Below are 23778 nucleotides of genomic sequence, written 5' to 3' on the forward strand. Positions count from 1 at the left end.
AAACTGCAGCAGCTGGCCCAGATCACCCGACTGATTAAAACAGGGAGAGTTTATTAGGGCGCCCTTGGATTTAGCAGGTTTCCTTAGCTGCAGTTCAGAAGGATCTTTCCAAGTAAGGGATTGGACTTTGATTCACTCCCACACACCTCAAACATCACTTCCATTTCCTGTAGAGAAAAACATTAAAAATGCTAAGCGTAGAAAGAGTGTAGCTTGGGGTTACAAGTAATTAACCCAGTGATCCTACCGTATCAGTGGAAGACACTTGGCTCCAAGTAATTCCTTTGCTGGGTTGTTGAGATGGCATCTTTCCAAAGAACCTAATTCATTTCCCTGACAAAGACCAGAGTCCTGTTTTTGTTTTGTTTTGATTTGTTTTGTTTAAGCTGTCACATTTCTTCTGTTTATTGACTAACTTTCAGAAACTAATATCAAACAAGTTTAGTGCTGTCACTATTAATGATGAGGTAGTATTGTTGTCTAAGCCAAAGCGCTGAAACAAACTTTGTTACTACATAACAAAACCTGTCTTTCCTTCTCTGTTAATTTGGCTCATCCAGAGAAATATGGAAATCCCCTGAAATGGTCCTACAGTGTCTAGGACTGGTATCTGTTAAGAAAAATCCCTTCACCCTTGCCTAGCAAATGCCTTGGGTTCTGGCTGTGGTTCTGGTTCTGGTGATGTCCTCTACCTGTTCCAGCACTTACACAGCAGGGGGCGCTTTAGAGGCCGTGGCGCCCGGAGAGCAGGACTAGCTGTCCCTAGGGTTAAAGGTTGGAGGCCTGGATCAGGACTTTAGCTTTTACTCTTACAGAACAGTTATTTCTCTGGCTAGAAAATAAGCCTGAAGATGTACCTGTATGGTCCTCTGGTATATCTTGAGGTTTTAAAATATATAAGCCAAGATATTCTTAAATGTAGTCCCCTGACCCTCCCCTCCCCCATGGTGGACAGCCGCACTCAGTGTGTTCTGGCTGGCCTATCCTGTACATTTAATCTGTGCCGGCTAATGTTTCCCTTTGAGTGTGAGGCACACAGTAATGTATTTGCTAGGGGATGATGTAGAAGTGATGTAAGACTTATTTCAAAGGTTTAAAGACATATTGATGAGACAAAGTATGCGTGTCGTGTTTTACATAGGCTTACAGCCTGATAATAGAAATTAACTTTAATTTCACAGAGTATATTTCATTTACGTGACAAAGATTTTTAAGAATTAAAATTTTAGATTTGTCTATTTGGAAAATGCCAATTCTTTTCCAGTTCAGAAAGTAATGTAGAATTTTTTTATTCAGTCAGGTTACTATTTAAAATATTATTTCCAAAAAGGATAAAATACAGGAAATAGCCTCTAGGATAATTTGATGTATCAAAAGCTATACATTTCTCTTTAACTGATTCCAGTATTTGCATAATTAAAATCTTCTAAGTCTTGCCAGGTACTCAAAACTTTCCAGAAAGATAGAATGCCTATGAAGAGTCACTGGTGTTTTTTTAAAGTAGTAACTGTAGAAGGGACAGGGAATATCTGCAGAGGTGAGACTATGTTAGTGTCAGACAGAGTCACTGGGCTTATGGGATTCACACTGGACCTAGAAGCTGTGAGTTTAGAACCAGCTTTCCATCAGGTGGGTAGCAGTGGTAATGGGGAGCCCAGGGTCCTGGCTTTTGTGCCTAAAATGCACAAATATATGTATAGAAAATCGGTTCTCTGTTGAACATGACCAGTTTTTAAAAATATTTAAATAAATAATACTTGATAATAAATAATAATTTTTTTAATTTCATGAAGCTGAGTTAAAAGATGGAGATTTGTATACATACTTTAAAACGTCTGTCTCTGACATCAAAACAGCAGAAACCCCAGTGTGTCTTTGGCAGTGGCCGTGGTTGGACTCAGGTGCTCTGAGCTGGAGGAGAGCCGGGCCCGGGCAGGGTGGGTGGGGTGGGAGAGAAGAAAAGGCCAGGTGAGTAGCCAGCCTCACTTGTGTTCTGAGCAGGAGGGGGAGGGGCATTTTTATAGAAAAAGGAACAAGGAGTACGAGAGGGAGGGGTCACAGAAACTGCCAGTGAAAAGCTTTTGTAGGAAATGAAGTAAACAAGCCTTCAGAGGACACTCGCTGGCTGGGAAACTGCTGCGAGCCTCCTGCCCCTCTCCAGGCCTTGGCCCCTTTGCACTTAATGAAACAGCCCACAGGGTTTCCTCTGGGCTGATGGAACAGGGTTACCTGAGGCGCAAAGTTAAATGAATGGGAGGAGGTTTCCTCAGCTGCGTGATACGCAGCCTACTAGAAACCCAGTGTGACTGCTTTCTGAGAAGCTACTGAAAACAGAAATACTTGAAGTTGGGGCTCATGTAGGAGGCTGGATGCTGTAACAAATTCACTTCCAGCTGGCTTGATTATTGGCACAGACTCAGTGGCGAGATGGAGACCAGGCTTTGGTGACCGATTATCTGAATAGCTCCCTAGTGCACCATGGCACCCACCGCTTGATGGCTGTTCTGCCTTCTGGAAATATCTGCTTTATTCCAAGGGTGGCTCCTGTGAACACAGGGAGGCTTCCAATAGCTCCAGCGTGGCTCCTGTTGAGCAGACTTTGGGCTTAACCCTGACTAGGCCATCTTGAACATCTCCATCTCCAGCCAGACAGCGCTCCCCTGGGAATTTTGTGCTTCTCTGGGGCTGAAGCATGTTCCTCAACAGACAGCGTGGCAAAGTGGGTTATCTTGTGTTGAGTAAGTGAGTCAAAACTAGCAGTGCGTCCAACCCCATCCAAACTGTCAGGCATAAAAGACTGGGATCTTGTGGAGATGGGTGATGGGAATTGATGCATCGATGCCCGGGGGGCCAAAGATAAGACCTCCCCACTTCGCTCTCCTTTAAAGACCTTGTCCATTTTATTGATCTAGACCACTTTCTCTCCTCCCATTAGATAATTGCTTGTTGGGGGGCTTTGTAGGGGCTAGCAGTATCCCACTCGATGCTAGCGTGCCCCTTCCCCAGTTTCAGCAACCCAGAATGTCTCCAGATGTTGCAGATGTCGTGGAAATGGGTCAGAATTGCCCCTCTGAATGCCTTGGTCTAGCAGGGTCATCTTCAGAGTTTGACCACAGGCCTGGTATTAAAATGCGTGCATATGCTGGGCCCTCCCTGGTGATGCAGCGGGTTAGGATGCAGTACTGCAGCCGCAGCCACCTCAGCACGAGTTCAATCCCCGGCCCCGGAGGTGACCCACAGGGTGCAGCAGACCTCTCCTGTCTTCCCACTGCTCCCCTCAGCCATGTACTCTGTCGATTAGCCTGTTCTGCTCCCTGCACTGTCTCTGGTGAATCCTCTCATCGCCCCTGCACCTTTGGCTTGTACCCGAGTTCTTTGTGCATAAATAAATAAATCTTTTTTTTTAAATGCTTGCATATGCTTGAGTATTTCCCTACCCATTCACTTTATACACAATATAATGTGTATATATACAGAATAGAAATTAGAGGCTATAGATTGTCAATTAAGTGAAATTTTACTTCTTCTGTAACATCTTCTCCCTAGGGGCCCTGGTCACTGCACATAGCACTTGGAGTCCTCCTCCCTGAGACTGCTCTGAGGTCACGGTGTCCAGTTAGAATTAGCCGTTTCCTGACTGATGCCCGCTTTGTGTCACCATGAGGACGGTACATGTGACTACTGTCGTCAAGCACTAGGCACTTGACCGAATCAAGGGGAGCCCACTGCTCCAAGCCTTAGAAAGAATGTGCCCCCCTGCCCCTGGCATTCACTCCAGAGAGGGGAAGAAAGGCTGTCAGCTTGTGGGGTGTGGAGGGAGGATTTTCCTGTCACTGTCCCCAGCCCCTAGCAGTTTGGGCTGTAGGTTGAGGGGCTTCCCAGGCTTGGAGCAGGTCCTTGCTCCATGCCCAGAAGCTTCTGCAGCGGGCGGCTCTGGCTCACCCTGCCAGCGGATACAGAGGGTCTGGTGGGTTGTGGAGTGGACATCGGGGTCCTGCCACGTGCCAGTCTTGTTGCCTCCTCCGGGCACGAAGACTCCAGTGGGCCCTCCGGCTTGGTGTCACAGAGTTGGGGGATGAGAGGAAGGATAAGCACCACATACTCTCTGTGTGGTTCTGTGGCCAAGTGAGGCCAAAAGGTGATGGGGTTGGACTGCTGGTGGATTTGGGGTTCCCAGTGGGATTACTGGTGAGATTGCACCCTATCCCAAGAAGGCCTGCTCACATGTCACCTACCCTGAACTCCTGCCATTCCCCCAAGGCCACCCATTGACAAGCATAGCAGATGGGCCATGCCGAGAGACCTTCACCCATTGACAAGCATAGCAGGTGGGCCATGCCGAGAGACCTTGCACAAGGACGCCTCTCCCTGAGAGCCCTAACCAGAGGGACAGAGAAAGTGAGAGAACACATTAGACCCTTGGAGCTGGGAACCTGGCTGGCAGTAATGAAGGGCAGTTGTGAATGCACTTTGAGGTGGAAGTTTTAGATGGCTAAAGTCGAAAACCTGAGTTAACCCCAAATGTTAAGGAACCTGCCCCTACTCTTGCTGATAGGAAAGGGGAGAGGAGTGGGGCTCAGCTCCCGCCCTTACAGAACCGAGACCCGAGAGCTGGTTCAGAACCCGGCGCAGCACCTCAGGGGCTGGCTTTCCCCGGGCTCCCTCCAGCTAGGAGCTGGCTGGCTCCTGCAAAAGGCCACCTTTGTCCCAAAGAACAGGGAGGTGGCAGCTTTGTACAGTTGACTTGTGATCTTAAATGCTTTGGATTCAATGTGGTAAAATATTTTTAGAAATACTTGGAAAGTCAGTATTTGGGCTTTCTTGGCTTTTTGTCTTTTTTTCCCAGTGAAGTCAGTATTTTTATCCATATTCTTTCTCAGACTGAAGAACACCCGGGCATGTTGGTTGGGAGAAAGTAACAGCTGAGCTAAAAGATACTTTGAAAATTCTGCTGTGAAATGTTTTGAATGTCAGGAAGAATCTTCTTTGGACATGTTGAACCTCAGAGTTACTGTCTCTAATTGAGGTGCCTCGGGACTATGTATCCAACCCAGGTGCAGGCAGGGAATACCTGCGGGCGTTCTGGCTCCCCGTTGCCCACAGTGGCCCACAGTGGCCCGGCAGGCAAGGCGGTCTGTGAGTAGCTCGCCCGCTGGGGCAGCCTCCTTGGTGGAGAGCCGCCTCCTGGTGCCCAATTCCTTGGCACCGCCACAGGGCACAGGTGTGGACCACGGCCAAGCAGAAGCACGGCTGGCCCGGCGGCAGAGCTGTGGCGGTTGGCCTACGCCCTCTGTGCGCTTGTTGACTTTCTGATGAAAAAATTTACTCAGAAACTCAGTTTTGAAGAGTGATGACCATCAAAGTCGAGCCCTGACGCCTCTTTACCTGCCCTGCGGCACATGGGGCTTCGAGGCACTAGAAGGCTGTACCTTTTAAGCACACACGTGTTTATTGCTGTACGAGGTACAAGTAGATTGTTCTGTGTGAACAGACATGGGTTAGGCAGTTACTTTTTGCTTTATTTTTTTAACACCCACATTGTCTCCCATTTTCCTTTGGTATGTTCTAGTGCTTCGAACAGATCCCGCAGACGCAGTTTCCTTGACAGAAAAGAGCACAACCAGGTTTTAAAGACCTAGCTGTGTGATCCACAGCTTCCATCTTGAGTGTGAATGTAGATATGTAGATAGTCTTAGCTAACAAAAGGGTCTGTGTCCCCTGCCTGTCCGTCTACACTGCTCCCCAGGAAGATCACTTGGTATAATGGGAGAGCTTGGGCCTGGGGACACAGGTTTGGAGTCGGGTCTCTGCTTAGACCCTCAGTGGTTCTGTGACTTTGAGAAAGTGTACAGCTTTGTTGCGGCCCAGGTCGCCTCCCAGAGTGAGGGGTCATCTGCAAAATCTCTGGCTGGGGAGGAGGCGTGGTAGTTGCTCAGTGCGCCAGGCCCCTTCTGCCGTCCTCCCCTCCTGTCTGACCGCTGTTGCAGTGCAAGGCTTCCGCCTCCACTCAGAAAGCCCTGGTGACCAGCAGCTCTAGGAACATCATGAATAAGCAGCTTACCAAGCAGCCAAATCGACTGTTAATGCCTCTAACACTTCACATGTTCATCTCTTTTTCTGACATTCTGATTCCCTGTGCTAACTGGGCCTGAGTACTGTTCCGGGCAGTGGACGGGCGTGTGTCTGTGTCACCCGCAGTCAGCAGCAGCCCGAAGCTTCCAGCTCTTAGTTATCAGGAATTTGCTTGCTCTCCGGTATGACAAGCCTGTTTCCTGTGCATAATTACTGCGTGGGGACTTGACTTCATTCCTTACCTCAGGCTTGCTTCCAGCTCCCAGCACACACATCAGGAGGCTCAGGGAGCCAGCTTCGGATGCTGGCATGCCGTGCCCTGCCCGCCGCCCTGTCACTTGCCCAGGCAGAGCTGGGCTGTGTTTCCTGAGCTGCTGTGGTGCATGGTCATGTGAGCACAGCACCCCCACCCCGGGACCAGGGTGGCAAGAGGCTGCCCCAAGACATCACATCCTGCTGGGGCCTTCTCCTGGCAACCTCAGCGTCAGAACCCTGCGCTTGGCACATACCGCCCGCAGGCTCCTGCTGTCGGGCCAGAGAACGGGACATGCAGGCTGGGCGTCGATGTTCCACGGAGCCGAACCTACCCCCATGGAAGGGTGGCTTCCAGAGGACACAGCATTGTTAAGAACAGCTCGTCCCCCAATGTGCCATTTCACGAATCCTGTTTCAGGAAAGATGGAAGTGGGTATTTTAGGATAAATGAGTGGTCTTGAAGGAAAATACCCAAATTTCAAATCAGGTAATATTTTGATAGGAATAAATTCTAAAGCGCAGCTAGATTGAGCCTGACACAGGACGGTGTGATTGAGGGAGCCCAGAAGGTGAGTTGTTGGTCACGGATGAAAAGTAACCTGCACTTGCATTTTCTGTGGCATCAAATTAATCAGATTTTAATAAAAGCCTGTTTGTCATTGTGGGTTCAACAGTACCCAAGTAACTTTCTTGCATTTCCTAGAATATTCGCTGCAGTGAGCTAGGGAAATCGAACGTGGCATACTGTGTGGTGGGAAGGCACTGGCTGAGGCCACACGTGGATCTTCCCAGTGGGTTGCACGAGTGGTGTGTGCGCGTGTCCAGAGCGTCGCAGTGCTGCGACGCACGCCCTCGGGGTCTGTTCTCGAGCCCTCTGCTGTGGGGCCTCCGCTCCCTGTGTGCTCTCACCGTCGGTGAGCATAGGTGCTTAAAACACACAAGCGAGCCGAGGCGCGGGCTGGGGCGCCCGAGGGCAGGACAGTGCCGCTCTCCTGACGCTGTATGGCCTCTTCTCACAGGTGCGGGGGCACGGTCGGTGCTATTTTCACGTGCCCGCTAGAAGTCATTAAGACGAGACTGCAGTCGTCCAGGCTGGCTCTCGGGACTGTCTACTACCCTCAGGTTCACCTGGGCACCCTCAGTGGAGCTGGAGTGGTGAGGCCAGCGTCAGTGACACCCGGACTCTTGCAGGTTCTGAAGTAAGTCCTTCCCACCCCCTTACACAGGAAGTGCCCTCAGCCCGCGGGGCGGCGTGGTCTTTGTCCAGACTAAAGAATTAGGTTCTGGGCCAGCACCTTCCAACACCAAACGTACCCCTTGGCCACAGGGCTCCCGGTGTACCTGTGGTCACCGTCCAGAGACATGAAAGTGAACCTCGCAGAGACACCCGAGGGCCCCTGCTGACGTCTCGCCCCAAAGGGCTGCTGTGCCCAGCCTTTCCAGGGCCAGCCCGAGGCTGCGGGGTGGGGGTGGGACAGGCTCAGATTTCCGGGTCTCTCGCCTGGCCAGCCTGCCCATTTTATCAGTTTTACTGGGTTTCAGATGTCTCATTTGCTTACAGAGTAGCTAAATAGACATAAGTTAAAATTTGCTTTCCAGTCTCTGTGCTTATAGTCAAATCAGAAATTCAGAAGCGCATGTGACAATATCTGCTTTATAGCTGAAAAGAGATGGTCAGTACATAATAGTTGAACCCAGCTAAACCTGATGTGCGGACCCCGAGACACCGTTGCCAGGCGTGTTCAGACAGACGCGCGCCTCCTCGCGCCGACGTCAGCCAGGCGCAGCCGTGCTGCCATGTGCAGAGCGGCGGGCGTACCCCTTTCTCAGCGCGCAGTCGCCGCGAGGTGGAAGGCTTGCAGAGTGTTTCCTTTAATTGTTAGGTGTGTGTGTTTATGAAACCTACCGAGTTGACCAGGTGTCCATGCAGACGTGGGCGCAAACGGCTTATTATGCAAACTGGCAGCACAGCGCCGTGGAAGGCACAGTCCCGAGGGGGTCGGCTGGGCCGGCGCCAGAAGAACTGCTCTTTCTTTTTTATTTATTTATGCATATAAGAGCTTAGGTGGGGAGCAGAACAGGCACATCTACTGAAATCCTCTGCTGAGGGAGAGCGGGGAGACAGGCGGGGTCTGCTGCGCCCTGGGGGTCGCTCCCTGGCAGAGGATCGCACTTGGGATGCAGGGGGTGGTGGCAACTTGATAGTGCTGAGACTCAACCTTGTCCCCTGCCAGGGAGGGCCTCAAGAACCTGTTCTTTAAATTAAACATACACAGCAGCAGTTAAGGATAGGCGGGGAGAGAGAGGCGGCACAGGCATCTCAGACAGGAGGACATGGGCCCACGCCTCCAAAGCCACGGCTGTGAAGACGCCACCTGGTTGGCCTTTCGGTGTCCAGGCAGCAGCAGTGTCTCAGATGACACCTCCCTCTGGAGAACACAGGGTGCTCTGGAACTAGTCTGAAGCAGGTCATTTGCTAACGTCACTCACATGTAAAGTGAACTTCCTCCTGCAGGCTTGCTAAACAACTCGTGACTGGTGCATTGACATTTACTGTAACTGTTTGGGAAACTGTTGCCCAAAAGTTGGGGTGTCAGCAGGGCCAGGAACATAAAGTGAAAAAGGGACGGTGAATGAGGAAGCGACTTAGGGCTAGGGGAGGTTTCTCCTCCAGCACCTGCCCCACTGAGCGATAGATACAGATACATCGAGATAGAGACGGAGACGGTGACTGTAGTACAGATACGGGGACATGGATGTGTGGGACAAGTTTATCAAACTGTCAGTGAAAGGGGGAAGCCTCTTTTTTCTTTTTTCTTTTTTTTTGTAAGCTCTCACTAGCACATAGGGAGCCCCCTTCCTTGTGACTTCAGCTGCCGGGGTGTTGGCAGAGCCCCACCGCCCGCAGCCTGCGCGGGAGCAGCTCCAGCTGTGGGTCCCGGGTCTGTCATCAATCCAGGCTCACCCGGTACCGAGGCCAAGACTCAGGTTCCTCTAAGTGGCAGTGCCTCACTAGCTGTCCCTAAGAAACCTGGGCGACCTTTGAGGAAACTGGTCCCGCGACATTGCCAGCAGCCTCCAGGGACTTGCAGTGACCGGGTGCGCCTGGCCCGAGTTCCCGGGTGGACCTCAATTGGATGGCAAGTGGCCTGAGCAAGAAAGGTCTCCACCAACCACAACATGCACCCCCTGCCCCCACCAGCAGCCTCTCACTGGAGCCACCAGCCACAGTACTGTTCTGAAACCACTTGTTCTGGAGTCGCATCAAAATGCACAGATGATGGCGTTACTCCATGAAATTGTTAAGATGTTCTATTAGAAAGGTGTATGCGTAGTGACATTTTTCGCCAAGAGCGCTTTATAGTTTAATTTTCTCCACTTGATACATATAATTTGTAAGAGTCTCACTGGATGTTTCACAGCTGCCAAAATGAAAGAGCCATATTGGGTAGCATTGTTGATGTTTCACAAGGCTCTGAGACCCACAGTGAGGCGCGCCTGCTCCATTTTATAGATGAGACAATGCGAAGCAGGGCTACATGACTTACTCAAGTCATGTCATGTTTAGGAAATTTCTGAGGAAAAGCTGCAGAGCTAATAAGAGTAACACCAAGCACTAAGCAGGGCTAGGCTATCTGGCTGCCCCCCACCGTCCCCAGCCTCACCCCTCTGAAGGCTGGAAGCCAGGGCCTCAAGCCCAGCCTTCTCCGGCTCGCACTGAAACCACCAGAACTAACCGCCACTTTCTGGGCTCCAGGCAGCCTCACAGCAACCTCACAGCAAACTCGGTCAAGGTCATTTCCACAATACGGGCCGCTTGAGCCTTTTCACTTCTTCCTCCCCCGCTGTCCTGATGGAAGCCACCTGTCTGCCCAGTCTGCCCATTGGTTTCCTTCGTCACTAGTCTGCGGGAGACTCTGCTTCTCCCCCTTTGCCCTCTGCCCCCTTCTTCACAGAGAGCCAGAGACTCCTCTGCCCTGAGTCCTCCAGGAGCCAGCCTCTCCAGTAGAGGCCCAAACCTCCCAGCTGCCACCAGGCGCTGCACCCCTGTCACGTCTCCTGCCGCTCCTCCAGCTTCATCCCCGATGCCATCGCCCACTGCACTGGCCTCCTCACCACTGCCCTGGAAGGCAGGACCTTCCCACCACAGGCCCTCTGTTCAGACTTGACGGCATGCTGGCTGCCACCTGGTGCCATTGCACCAGTGCAGAGAGGCTTCGCTGTGAGCAGAGTGTCTAAAACCAGAGCCCCCCAGTCACCCCTCCTTCTCACCTTAGTTTCAGTCCAGCGCTTGCCTCCATCCAACGGACAGCCTAGCTCTGGATTTACATGGTTTCCTCTCCCTGCTGCCACTAAATTGAAGCTTCCCAGAGGCAGAGGCAGAGGCTTTGATTTGCTTTAATTCTGGAGGTACCCCTGGAATGCTACCTGTCAGTGGACATAAAAACACTGGATTTTGGTATGTCAGTGAGATGTTGCATATAAGCAGCTTAACACACATATGCACCCCAGTGCCTAAATAATATCAGCTACTATCATAATAAATACCCCCTGTGCTTTATAAGCATGAGCTTGATAACTTGAGTTTCCTGGTAGCCAAGGAAAAAATGGAAATACCATATTATATAACTCTCATCTGAAGAAAGTGCCCTGGTTCTTTAAAGGAAATGTCTGTCTTTTTCTGTTAAAAAGTCATAAAAGCAGCCTCAGTACTTCCATATTGGCCGTGCCATCACAAGAAGCATTGTGTTTGGGGGGGTTGAGCAGAAGAGGACTGGTGTTCATTTTACTGCTTCCTTCCTTTTTCCTGGGCTGTCACCGGCCTTCTGAGATGCTGTAACTTTCCTGTGGCTAAGAGCAGTGATGACAGCCCTCCGAGGGGCTCCTGTCCCATAAATGATAACACGGGACTAGCATCTAGGTCTTTCGTCTGCACCGCAAAGCCCATCTGTCTGGGTTGAGACATGGGTTTATCAAAACCCAAATGAGCAAAATGATTATTCATTTCTGATTAAGCTGCTTATTATTTACCTGACTCTATCAGGAAGTACTACTTTAGAAGACTTGGCAGGCAACAGAATTTGCTTACAGGAAGCTTATCTATATAAATGCAAATTGTTTCCTTGTGCCTAACATACAAATAACCGACCAGAGAAAAAAGTAATCTCCATTGGAGCACTAATCATATTTTTGATTTTGAATAGTTATTTAAAGGAAAAAAAGCTAGATGTTAACACATTCAGGCTCTTAAGTTTTCAGAGAGCAGGCCTCTGGCGCAAGGGCCAAGTCTAGGCATTATGAAGCTGTCCGCAGCCCCCGCAGCAGGAGCTCCATCCCGGCCAGGGAGGGACCCCCAGGGCGCAGCAGCCCCCTCCTGTCTCCTGCCGCTCTGGCTGCTCCCCTCGATAGTGTGTTTCAGTCCATCTGCCTGTGCTGCTCCCTGCTCTGTCTCGTGAATACTGTCACCCCTGCCCCTCTGGCCTGTGCCCCTGTGCGCGTAAATAAATCCAAAAATTAAAAGTTTTCAGAGAGCAATAGATCATTTATTTCAGTTGTTGGCCTTAAAGATATTAAAAGGTGACTTTTAATCAGGCTCCTGTTCTTTAAACTACTCAGCCACCTTATTTTTTCCCCCCAAGTACCTTTCTACTCTGAAAAGTAACTTTAGTAACCTCGCCTCTAACTTTTAAAAACTGACATGCTCAAATGGGGTCTTGGTCTTAAATTAGTCTAGGTTGATCTGTTATCACTTAAAAACAGTAAAGGAACTAAACTACTTCAGACGAAACCCTAGTTGCATCCTGCATTTCTTTCCTAAATGGAAGTCACCATGACTGTGGGAAAATTGGTCTGGACCCTCACAGCCTTATTTTGAGGCAGAAGGATACTATTTATAGTCAGGACTTGACTGTCAGAGAACAGTTTTGTAAACATCCCGATAGGGTGGAAGTTTTGAATTATGTAACAGATTTGACTTTTTGCCCACTGTTAATGTGCGTAACTGTGGAGACAGTCTCCGCAGTTCTTAAAAGGTTGGAGTCACTCGAGGACACGGCTCCCTACTACATTATGGATGAGAGGCTGTGCGCTTCCTGGAGCCAGGGGCTCCTTTAATTGTGCTTCAGGGCAGCCTGGGGCTGCACCATGTACAGGAATGAGGGCCAGGGGCAGAACTGCACCATCACCAGATGTTAAATATACTGAGTGCTGGAAAACCCTTGCGACATCCTGTATCAGAAGGTCTAGGTCACATCAAGGTATTGCTTGAGAGAAGCTTTTGTCCAGAGAGCTTAGCTTTTTAAAAGCATGCTCTTGTTTTGAGGAAGTAAAAGTCAATAAAGTCGACACCCCTAAATTCCATGCTTCTGCCAAGGTGCAGACAGTGGCTTGTTCCGGCCAATGTGGAGTTCACTGCAGCCCCATGCCTTCATCTGGGCTGTGAGCTCTGTGGGAACCCAGGGAGCCCCAGCACCTGCTCAGTGACTGGGTTAGAACGCCAGGTTAGAACGTCAAGATTTTGCAGCCTAAGGTCTAGAGCTTTTTTTTCTTTTATACAATTTTCATTTTGAAATAACTTCAAACTCACAGAAAAATTATGGGAATCCTTTTTGATGCTATTATAAATGGAAATGTTGATTTCCATCTTCAGATCACTCATAGCTGTCCTGTAGACATCAATTCACGCTTGTATCATGATCTTCGGTGACTTTGTCTACCTCCATTTTGAGTGACTTCCTCAGTATTTATTTCTACACGTAAGGCTGTCACCTGTGGAGGATGCTAGTTTTCCTTTTCCCTTTCCAATGCTAGGCCCTTTTATATTTTGTTCGGCTAGCCTGCTACTTTTTAGAAAAGCTCTCAGAGATACAAATATTATTATTGAATATTATTATTCAAGCAAGCGAAACATTTGAAAAGCATTCAAACACACAGGGGAAAAGCCCAGGCTCAGAGCTGCAGTTTGAGCGCTCGGGAGTCCAGGCCCCTTGCAGACAGCTGCGCCGGCACGAGGCAGGGAGGCGCAGACGGCTGTGTGTGGTAGGACTTGGACTTCAGCCGGCCGCCGCGGCCCAGAGCATCTGCGGGACCTCTTCTGTACCAGAATCTGTTTCCTCTTGAAACTTTTGGTGGAAACAGTGCAAGTTGGCAGAGCTAGAACCGGCAGGCCTTACCTTACCACTAGCTTTACTGTGGTATTTTCCTGCAGTGAAGGGTGTCTTTTATCTTTCATTCGGTGCCTTAGTGGATACAAAACATCATATAGACTCTTTTACTTGTGAGGAGATAATTTCGAATGCTGTCAAGTTGGAAATGTTAATTACCAAGTAAGGAAAAAGTCCTCAGTAACAACAGCAGACCAAATTAGAAGGGACCATAATGTAATCATATAAATTCTTTTTGGGTACCTTGAAAATTAGACCATCAAAAGAATAAATTTAACCAAATCAAAGAATCAGATGTTCTAGACAGTCCTTTTAGGATTTTCTTAGAGTTACTATAGCCAGAAATCATATTTAATTTTTTCCCTTTTTTAGAGAAAGCGTGTTGGCAAGGGGGTGGGACTGTTGGAGCCCTGGGTGTTACTGGTAGGCACATAAAATGGTGCGGCTGCTGTGCCCGGATAGTGTAGCACATTCTGGAAAAATTAAACCTAGAATGCCCTGTGTCCCAGCAGTTCCCTTCCTGGACAGGCAAAAAGAACTTAAACTAGAGACTTAGCCCATATTCCTAGCAGCCACAGGTGGGAGCTACCTGACGATCCTTTGACAGACAACTGACTGGTGCAAACACGCAACTGAGGATTATTCAGCCTTAAAAACTAGGCTGCACCATGCATGAACCTTAAAGACGCCATGCTAAATGACACAGGCCAGTCACAAGGGTAAATACCAAATGGCCTTGGTCACATCAGGTCCCTGAGCCATCAGACCCCTGGAGATGACAGAAAGCTGGTTGCAGGGCAGGTCAGTCTGTACTAGACAGACGTGGGGTGTCTGTTGGAAAAGATGAAAGGTGTGGGACTGCTTGGGACACAGCACCACGTGAGTGCACTTGGGCCCTGAGCTGTGTGCTTGGAAATGAAGACCAGTAAAAATGTTATCTTTGAACTTGAAATCAGAGCTTTGGCTGTAAATACCATTCATTTAGCCTATGAAAATGTTGTTTTTCTATTCCTTATATCCCTGTTTAGAGCTCTATTACAATAGCAGCTAGAAGATAGGGTTCCCACAGATGACTGAGTGTCCTGGAGAAATACCACCTGAACAATTCTCTGCTGGTCCTCGGTGAATCTGATTAGGGGCACAGAACATCCCATACGAGACCCTTCACCAGACTTAATAGGATTTCAGTGCATGGCCCGAACCCCGCCATCTTGCCCTCTGAGAACCTTGGAGGAGGCTTCTTGAAAAATGTCAGTGGACCCTCCCTGGTGGTGCAGCAGGTTAAAGTGCAGTACTACAAAGCTGTCCACAGCCACTTTAGACAAGTTCGATCCCCGGCCAGGGAATGACCTACAGGGCACAGCAGACCTCTCCTGTCTCCCCACTCTGTCTTTGGTGAATCTTCTCACCACCCCTGTACCTCTGGCCTGTACCCCACTTTCTTGTGTGCATAAATAAATCTTTTTTTTAAAAAAGCATGTCAGTGATGAAATAAAAGAGGTATCCTTGATGCTGCTGGGTTGTGAAATAATCAGATGAGAGTCTGGGGTCTTGTGAACACTGTTTACACATTGCTGATGAGAAGGTAGAGGCCCTGTGTTAGTCTAAAGATCTCAAAGATCCATGCTTGTTTGTTTCTTGTGCAGGTCAATCTTGGAGAAAGAGGGACCAAAGTCACTGTTTAGAGGCTTGGGTCCAAATTTGGTTGGAGTTGCACCATCCAGGTAAGCATTCTGAAACTCCAGCCAGCTCGCCCTGGGCCCTGCCTGCACTGCTGAGCCAGGTTCTCCGCTCATGCGGACCTGAGTAAGCCGTCCACACAGAAGTGATGATCACGGTTGGTGGTGGGGAGCGGAGTGATTCTTATTTTATTCTTAAGCGGAAAATCAGTCTGCTCTCATCAACCAGAATCATCACCCAGAATCTTCTTTGAACAGGCATTTGCTGCTCTCGGTCTGCTTTGGGTCAGCAGCATCGACCCCCCCCCCCCCCCGGGAGCTGGTTAGGCACACGCACCAGCATCAGAGGTGTGCCCAGGCCCACCTTGGCCTCCGCAGTTAGCAAGAGCCGGAGTGACTCACCCGCACATGGCAGCACCGGTCTGAAGAAATGTTAAAGCCTTCTAGGCTTTATAGAAAATATCTTCCCTTTTTTTTTTTTTAATGTTTATTGCTTCTCTTGAAAGTCTACTTAATGTGAAAAATGACACTGTCCCAAAATAATAGCCACTAGCCATGTGGCTAATTTGTTTAATTAAAATTAAAAGTTCACAAAAAAAAAAAAAAAAATTTAAAAGTTCACTATATAGTATTGCAAAATTCTACCTAAACACTTCCATTCCTCAGCCTCTCGAAACATTCAATTGCCTCATCTCTCGCAGAGGGGAGCGGCTGCCTTGCTGAGGTCAGAGGCGCCACCCAGCAGGGGCCTGGCTGTGCGACTATGAAGTGCATAGGTGGGCAGCTCTCCCTGGAAAGCTGGAGCAAACCATGCTTAGAAATCCCCAGGGGGTGGAGGGGGGTTGGGGGAAGGATGTGTCACTTACTCCGTGCTGCTCAAATAGGCTTTAAAGAGAATTCAACTTTCTGACAGAAGAGGGAGGGTTACTGTACCCCGGGGGAGACTGAGCACCTGTGAGGTCTCGCGTCAGTGTCACAGCTCTCACTGCTCGCCGGAGCATGTGAAATGCAGGTGCTTGCTTGGCGTGTGTGCCCCTTTGAGACTTGGTAGCACATGTGTGCATCTCTGAAAACCAGAATGCCCTCCCTGAGAGGCCACAGTGCCTGCGGGTGTCCTGCGGGGCCGTCACGCGGAGGGGAAGAGGCAGTCTGCTTTGCTGCTGGTGCTTGTGAGGTGATGCCTGTGCTTCTGATGGCACTTCCTGGCCCCCGTGGCCATTGAGAACACTTGAGGCCTGGGGAATAAACAGGAGCCTGTTTTATAATAAATCCTAAGAAGTCAAGATCTTAAGTGGAAAATCTCTGTGACTGACCCACTGGCAGCCAGGAAAGGCAGTGTTCCCTGGGACTGCTGGTAAAGGAGCGGAGATATCTTGGCCAGCCCCGACTCTCTGAATGGGGGACCCGCAAGCAAGCAGAGGTGGCAGAGCTGTGGGGCGCCGATGCTGCCTGCAGTGAGCCCCTGGGGGGCATGGGGGAGGCTTGCTGTCAGCTCCTACAGGACCCTGAGTCACTCCCAAGAGTTCAATTTGCATTCCACACTTGTTTTGGCATAAAGCAGAACAAGTGGGGTTATTTGAGAATATTACACAAGTTAAGGTCTGGCCTTTATACATTACCAACATCTTTTCATCAGTTGGCTTGGACAGTGACGTCACTCGTCATTCTGGGAGGGACACACAGAAGGCCCCAGCCATCCCTGCAGTGGGCTTGGGTGCTAGACAGCCTTCAGTTACTTCTGTATCATTTTCCTGATGTTTCCAGGCGTCGTGGAGGGACATACATGTCCTGAGGTCTCACTGCGTCTCTGTTCCAACAGGGCCGTCTACTTTGCTTGTTACTCCAGAGCCAAAGAGCAGTTCAATGGCGTCTTCGTGCCGAACAGCAACGTTGTCCACATCTTCTCAGCCGGCTCTGCAGGTGCGTCCGGTGAGCGGGGAGAAGGGCCCCCGCAGCGTGTGCGGGCCCACCAGCTCGTCCCAGGAAGTGGGAGTCTTTCTCTGCTGCTGCTGCCTGAAACCCTTTTCCTAAGGCTGGGTGCCAGGCCTAGTGGCACCAGGTGTTGGACGCTGTCTGCTACTGCGGCCATGTTAGCCACCACTGCAGTGTGTTGCCCGCCGCAGCCGCGGGCTTCCTGCGTGCTGCCGCTTGGTACTGCACTTCTTTTGAAGGGATTTTAATGTGGTTTTCACATCTTTGCCTCATCAAGTTATTTTCTAAATGTTGATCTCCTTTCGTGAAGAGCACCCCCCAGCACTCCGCGAGAGCACCCTGAGTGCAGCCGTGTCCTAAGCAGGAGGCTTGGCCGAGGGCTGCCCTCTCTAGGAGCCACTGCACTTACCGGGAGAACTCCAGCAGGGTTTCACCCAGGAAGTGCTAAGAGAAGACTCTTTATAGTCTCATCTGTTTAAGTGGAGAAGTACTTGTGAGAACTCAAATTGGCATTTTATGAAACTATTTTGCCTTTGGCCGGCCTGTAATGTGCACCCCCTGGCTCATATGCCCCTCATGGAAGTACCTGTGCCCCTGAGGAATAGAAATAGCCATCTCTGGACCCCAAGCAGAAAATGCCCTTCGGCAGCGCGGCTTCTGACCAGAAAGGTGTCTCTAACGGACCAGGGGAAAGGGGACGTGGGCACCCATAAGCTCATTGGTCTTTAAATGATTATGAGGTGTAATCGTTTAATGTCTGTAAGTCGGAGTCAGGTAAATAGAGACTTAGTCCCTCTGTCTTCAGTTAGATCAAAGCAACCCGGATTGGGTCAGCAGCCTTTTAAAACATCCTGGTCCTGAGGCTTAGAAGTCTTTAGAATAGACTCACATGACCCTAGGAAACCGTAGCGAATACCAACAGCACCACCTAGAGGTGGGAGCCCTGCCCAGGGCTCCAGGAAATCTGCAGGCTTCTCCTGGAGGTCAGCAGACAGCGAGATGCCCTGGGCAGCCGCCCTCCGCAGGGGTGCTCTGCCTCCTGCTCCGGTTTCCCTGGCACCGGGCCCTGACCCAGTCTGCACCGCAGCAGGACGGCTCGCCACACAGTGACAGGGCCCTGACCACGTTTTTTTGTTCCTTTTATTCCAGCTTTTGTCACAAATACCTTAATGAATCCTATATGGATGGTTAAAACCCGGATGCAGCTAGAACGGAAGTGAGTTATTGTTATTTAACGTAAGAATTCTCGGGGATTTTGTCCTTCAAGCCCAGCTCTGAGTGAGACAGGTGCCTCAGCTGCCCGCCCATGTTTTTCTCATTGTCAGCACTAGCGGATGCTCCTTTGGCTCTGAGGTTTGTGCTGCTGAGCACTGTGGAAGCCGAAACAGCAAACGTCGGGTCAAGTCTGGCTCTCTGGCTCCCCCACTGCAGTCCTGAATTCCTCTCAGGGCGTGGGGGGCCTGTGCCTTGGCAGTCTGCCCCTGTGGCCTCTGTCAGCCCCTCTTCCTTATTGCGGCACTGGGATGGCAAACACTGCTGCCTCAGGGGCCATGCTGACCGCCAAGCCTGCAAGGGCACTAGCTTCCCCCTGGCACCTGAGCCAGAGCTCCTGGCCTCTGGTGTGCTCTCGGTTCCTGGGCAGTCTGGAGAGGCCTGAGGGCTGTTTTTATAATTATGACTTTTACGGTGGACAAACTATTATTATTGTTGTCAGTGTTTTAAAAGTATTTACTACAGTGGCATGCTATATGCCGACAATGAAAGAGGCAACGAGGCAGCCCTGGAAGTTCACTTATCCAGTCCTGTGTTTAGATAGTTGTTGATTATATTTCCCCTGGGCAGCCCTTCCTCCATATAACTCTTTCCAAAGTTAGATCGAAGGCTGTGCCCCATGTTTATGACTCTGGATACAGACGCTGTCCTGTGGCCTGGCCCGGGTCCTGCCGATGGCCCCTCCCGGGGGTGGGCTCGGGCGCGCAGGGTGGTGAGCCCCAGCAGGGAGACGGCGCACTGAGGGGCTGGCCTGGGCTCTGAGCGCGGCTGTCACCTCCTCTGCAGAGTGCGCGGCTCCAAGCAGATGAACACGCTCCAGTGCGCCCGCTACGTCTACCGGACGGAAGGCATCCGCGGTTTCTACAGGGGGCTGACGGCCTCGTACGCGGGCATTTCAGAAACCATCATCTGCTTTGCTATTTATGAAAGCTTGAAGAAGTATCTGAAAGAAGCTCCCTTAGCCTCTTCTACGAGTGGGACTGAGAAAAATTCCACAAATTTTTTTGGACTCATGGCGGCTGCTGCCATTTCCAAGGGCTGTGCCTCCTGCGTCGCGTACCCTCACGGTAGGTCTCGCGCGCCACTCCCACGCGTGGTCTCGCCTCTGTGCTGAGTGGAGGTCGGACAGAAAGGAGGACTCAGGGCAGAGCAGCGCGCTTGCCTGCACACCCCCAGCTGGCCGCGGCCCAGACTTGCCAGCACAGCGTGGCCATGTCCTGGCTTTTCCCGTGTTTTCAGAAAATCTGGCTTCCACTTAAAATTCCCCAATTTAGACAAAAGATGTGGACGCCTAACCACCCCTGCCACACCCAGGGTCTCAGGGTCCACTTGGAATGGAGGCTGAGGCTGCTCTGGTGAGTCGACTTTCTGAGGAGCACAGAACTGAGGGCTCCCTCCTGGCCCACTTCAAGACTAGTTTTCGGTGCCATAAAGACCAGATTTTGTTACTAAAAGCACCTGCACAGTCAGGCATGACACACACCTGCCCACAGAGTGACAGGCCGCGCTATCCCCATGGCTCGGCCTCTGCGCCCCCCCAGCTCAGGGAGGCCGGGCGCCTCTGTGGGCCCAGCGGTGTGCTGGGCCGGTGGTGATGAGTGTCAGGCTGTGGGTGCCAGGTCAGGGAAGGGTGGGAGAGGGAGGAGATCGCTTCAAAACAGACAGCAGAAGAGGACTATGGGTAAGGGGAGCCCGTGAGGGAGTCTGGCTTCCCTTCATGTTGCCTTCTTAGTGCAAACCGCACTTCAGTGCTCAGGGTGGTGCTTGATTGGGAGTAGAAGAGGATAAACTCCTGGAAAGAATCCCCCCCAGACTAAGCTTTTATTAATCCCTAAAACTTACTTTAAGTTACCTTTAAGTTATGGACGTGTAAACGACGTCAGAGTCTCAGAGTTAGTACGTTCTAGAGAGCACATAGCTTTTCCCTGTCCGCCGTGTGGCAGCCCTGCCATGCTGGGTGAGGCAGCGAGTGGCCCGGCCGCCCCCGACAGCCAGGCGGCTGCGCACGTAGCTTCTCTGCCCCCTGAAGTCTGAAGTCTGTCTCTCTCTCTGCAGAAGTCATCAGAACGCGGCTCCGGGAGGAGGGCACCAAGTACAAGTCTTTTGTCCAGACGGCTCGGCTGGTCTTCCGGGAAGAAGGTTACCTGGCCTTTTACAGGGGACTCTTTGCCCAGCTCATCCGGCAGATCCCAAACACTGCCATTGTGCTGTCCACCTATGAGCTCATTGTGTACCTCTTAGAAGACCAGACTAAGTAACAGACCAGAAAATTGTGTTCTAGAAGAATAAAACTGAACGGCTCCAGAGAATTTTTTTTTCCCATTGATGTTTAGAATGTATGAGACCGAAAACAGAAAAGACCATAAAGTACCCGGCTGCTGTCACCTGCTGGACATTTCCTTTTGGATTCATGCTTTCTGGAAGGTTTCAATTCATTAACGTTAATAGTTAATTGTAACTTCTGTTTTTTTAATTTAAGAGGATCCAGGATTAAGCAGCAACTAAATTAAATCATGCTATTTAATTTAAGTATAAATGTGGCTTGTGTTCTCTCTTATGTTCACTGTGCTACAAAGTAGCCGAGGACTGTAGTTCAGAAGAAAGGTCTGAAGTCAGAGTAGAACTTGTTTTCTAATCAGCCTGCCCTGCTGGATGAGGGAGAAGGGTTCACATTTTAGGGTGCTGGACAGACCAGGCCCAACTCCCAGCTGCGGTCCTCCTTTGTCAGGCCTCATACAGATTGACAGTCTAAACTTGCAGGCTGCTGAATCAAGTCCAACTTTCTGGCAGTCGATATTCCTAACGATCTGTGTTGTCTGGAAATGATCTGTGTCCCCAGTTTGGACCAAAAGCGAGAGTTTTTGAGAACTATGGCTGCCTTGCTCCTGGGTGTGTTAATAGAAGTCAAGCTTAGGCCACGTGTAAGTGCACAGGAGTGAGCCTCCCTGCATCCGTGAGGGAGACAGGAGGCTTCCCTCGGCGCCTCCCATGCTGTGTCCGTCTCCCCCGCTGCAGAGGAGGACAAGCTGCAGGCTGACAGCTCACCTCTGGGGGTTCACTTTTATTCTGACGCGAGGTGTTGGTGTTGCTTAAACCTGAGTTCCAAGTAAAAAATCCTGGAAATAAGAAATTGTCAGAATCCCTCCCCCTGTAATTTTGTCAGAGGAAATCTATTCTAATATGGCAAGGAAAAGTCAAGACAGGTGAGAGCGCAGCTTCCTTCCCCTCGCCTGCCCTGGAGCATGCAGTCACTGTCCCGTAAGGTGTTCGTGCAAGCCGAACCTCTAGAGAGATGCTGGCTGCCAATAGCTGCTGTGTCCCTGACCCCGCTGAGACTCTAGGGGTGAACAGAGGGCCTTTTCCAGCTGCATTTAAGCCGAGTTTCATGTTGTTCACCGTGAGTCGTAGAGAAACTCCATGGGTGTCCCGAGCTCCCCTGCGTGCTTTGCTCAATCTCATCCACTGTGTTGACGTCGAAACAGGATTTAGTCCCGAGCGCCATGACTTCTATGCCAGGAGCTCGGTCTGACTGCTCAGGGGTGACACGCAGCCACAGGCGCCTGTTTACACTCACAGGGAAACCTGGATTTTTCGAGATTTTATCTGATATGAAGTTAAAAATGAGATTGCCGAATTTTCACTAGTTGGGCATGAGAATTCTTTGGAAATAATTTTCACTTTTACCTTCTCGAATTAATAAATCTGATGTCGACCTCCTGTCATTTAGTTCTCTGCTTGCTTCTCCTGCGACAGGGCGCGGAGCACGCAGGGGAAAGGCGTGCTTCCTCCTTAAAGCGGCTGGTCGGGTTTTGAAGTGGGAAATAACCTTGTCTGAGCTATTGGTGTAGAAGCCCATAGTTTATTTCTGGTTTCTCTGCAAGCTTAGTAATGGGGTTTGTTGTCTTTAAATACATATACACAAACATTTAAAAGACGCCTTCTTGCTTCCCAGTGTATGCCAAGCTCCATGCAGGGGTTACGTTCATTTGCTTACACTGATTTCCAACCACCCCCTGAGGCTTGCAGGCTGACCTGGCCCTCGTGAGAGTGTGCGCTTGGTAGCAAACTGACCAGTAGCAGGTCTGGGTGCTCGTTGAGTGAATAGGCTCGGTAGAGACACGCCAGCCCTTCGGGCGTCTGACTGTGAAATCAAGGTTCTGTGTCTGGTTCACTGAGGGATCTGGGTCCCCAGCGCTGCCCCCAGTCGCAGAGAGCTTGTGCCAGTCTGCCCAGGACAGGGTAGTTGGGTGCCGCCTCTGTCCACACAGATTGCAGCCCTGCCTTTGTGGACAGGGCCCTGCCTGAGGTGCCCTGGGAAGAGGACGGGGCGGGCACACAGAGACCCATGTCGGAGGGACGCGTCCCTGCCCTTCCTGTGTGTGCTCCAGGCTGGTGACAGCAGCAGCGCTGACGGAAAGGCCTTCCCACATCCCACAAAGGAGCTGCCAGCGCAGATTCCAGTGACCCTCTCTGCTCCCATGAGGGGACCAGGGAGTTAGATGCACTGGCAGCAGCACCGAGGTGACATTGGCACCCAAATGACCCGCCGCTGTCGGAGCCTGTGAGAACTCTACCTTGGACCAAAATCAGTCAGAACAGCTGTAACTGCTCCAGTTGTGTCCAGTCAACCTTTATAAAGTAACCAGGAAGGGCGCCGCCACCTCTCCGTCTCTGCCTGGGCGCTCCTGGCAGCTTCAGGCTGGGGCAGATGTGCAGGGTCACAGCCCCGGGAAGGATAGGCCATCTCAGTGGAAAGCCAGAGGTCCATTAGTGACGGTGGCTGTGCTTGGGGCCCAGGTTTGCTCCCTCATGGTAAGACACCCACTGCTGAGGACTGCTTCCATGAAACACAGCAGCGTTATAAAAAGGTGCAATCTGGAAAAGATCAACCTCTTCAACTCAGTGCACCAGATAAGTCTGTAAGTAAGCCCACGGCATGAATTCCTCATCCCTCTTTGAAATATGGAGTATGATTTCAAAAAAGCAACTTAAGGCAGGTCAATAATATTGTGAGAGGTGCGTAAGGTGGTTCTTACCCTCCAAGTCCACCCCCAAGGCAGCCGGTTCAGTGCTAATCAGATCCTCCACTTCCCACAAACAGCACCTGAGACAGAGTCTTGTTATCCAAACAAACCTCGTACAGGCCAACACCTTTGCCTCCGCCTGCAGCAGGTGCCTGGGTCCCCAGGTGTGACTGCGCGGTCATTCATCCAACCTCCCTGACAATAGACGTTCGTGTTTCTATAAAATGTATTAAACCGTATTGCATCGGCTTCCGTGGCAGGAGCTTGCAGCAAACTTGCAACTTGCAGCTAGACGCATCGCGCTTGCAGTGGCCGGGTCTGCCGGTCGGGAAGGCTGGGCCTGGCGGGGCGGGTGGGGCTCCCGGGAGCGCGGGGCCCGCC

At 50.7% G+C, this 23778-nt stretch overlaps 1 protein-coding gene across 1 annotated transcript; it reads left to right on the top strand.

The window, feature by feature from the left end:
• The first annotated feature begins 7314 nt into the window (after nt 1-7314).
• Nucleotides 7315-20909, top strand: SLC25A33 (solute carrier family 25 (pyrimidine nucleotide carrier), member 33). The gene is made up of 6 exons (XM_004678496.2): nt 7315-7526; nt 15137-15214; nt 16989-17089; nt 18251-18317; nt 19160-19440; nt 20429-20909. Exons 1-6 carry the CDS (start codon nt 7330-7332, stop codon nt 20629-20631), a joined length of 927 nt encoding a protein of 308 aa, XP_004678553.1. The 5' UTR covers nt 7315-7329; the 3' UTR covers nt 20632-20909.
• Nucleotides 20910-23778: the final 2869 nt, after the last annotated feature.

Source organism: Condylura cristata, unplaced genomic scaffold (assembly GCF_000260355.1).
Source record: "Condylura cristata isolate star-nosed mole 26May11 unplaced genomic scaffold, ConCri1.0 scaffold00008, whole genome shotgun sequence".
NCBI classification, from domain to species: Eukaryota; Metazoa; Chordata; class Mammalia; order Eulipotyphla; family Talpidae; genus Condylura; species Condylura cristata.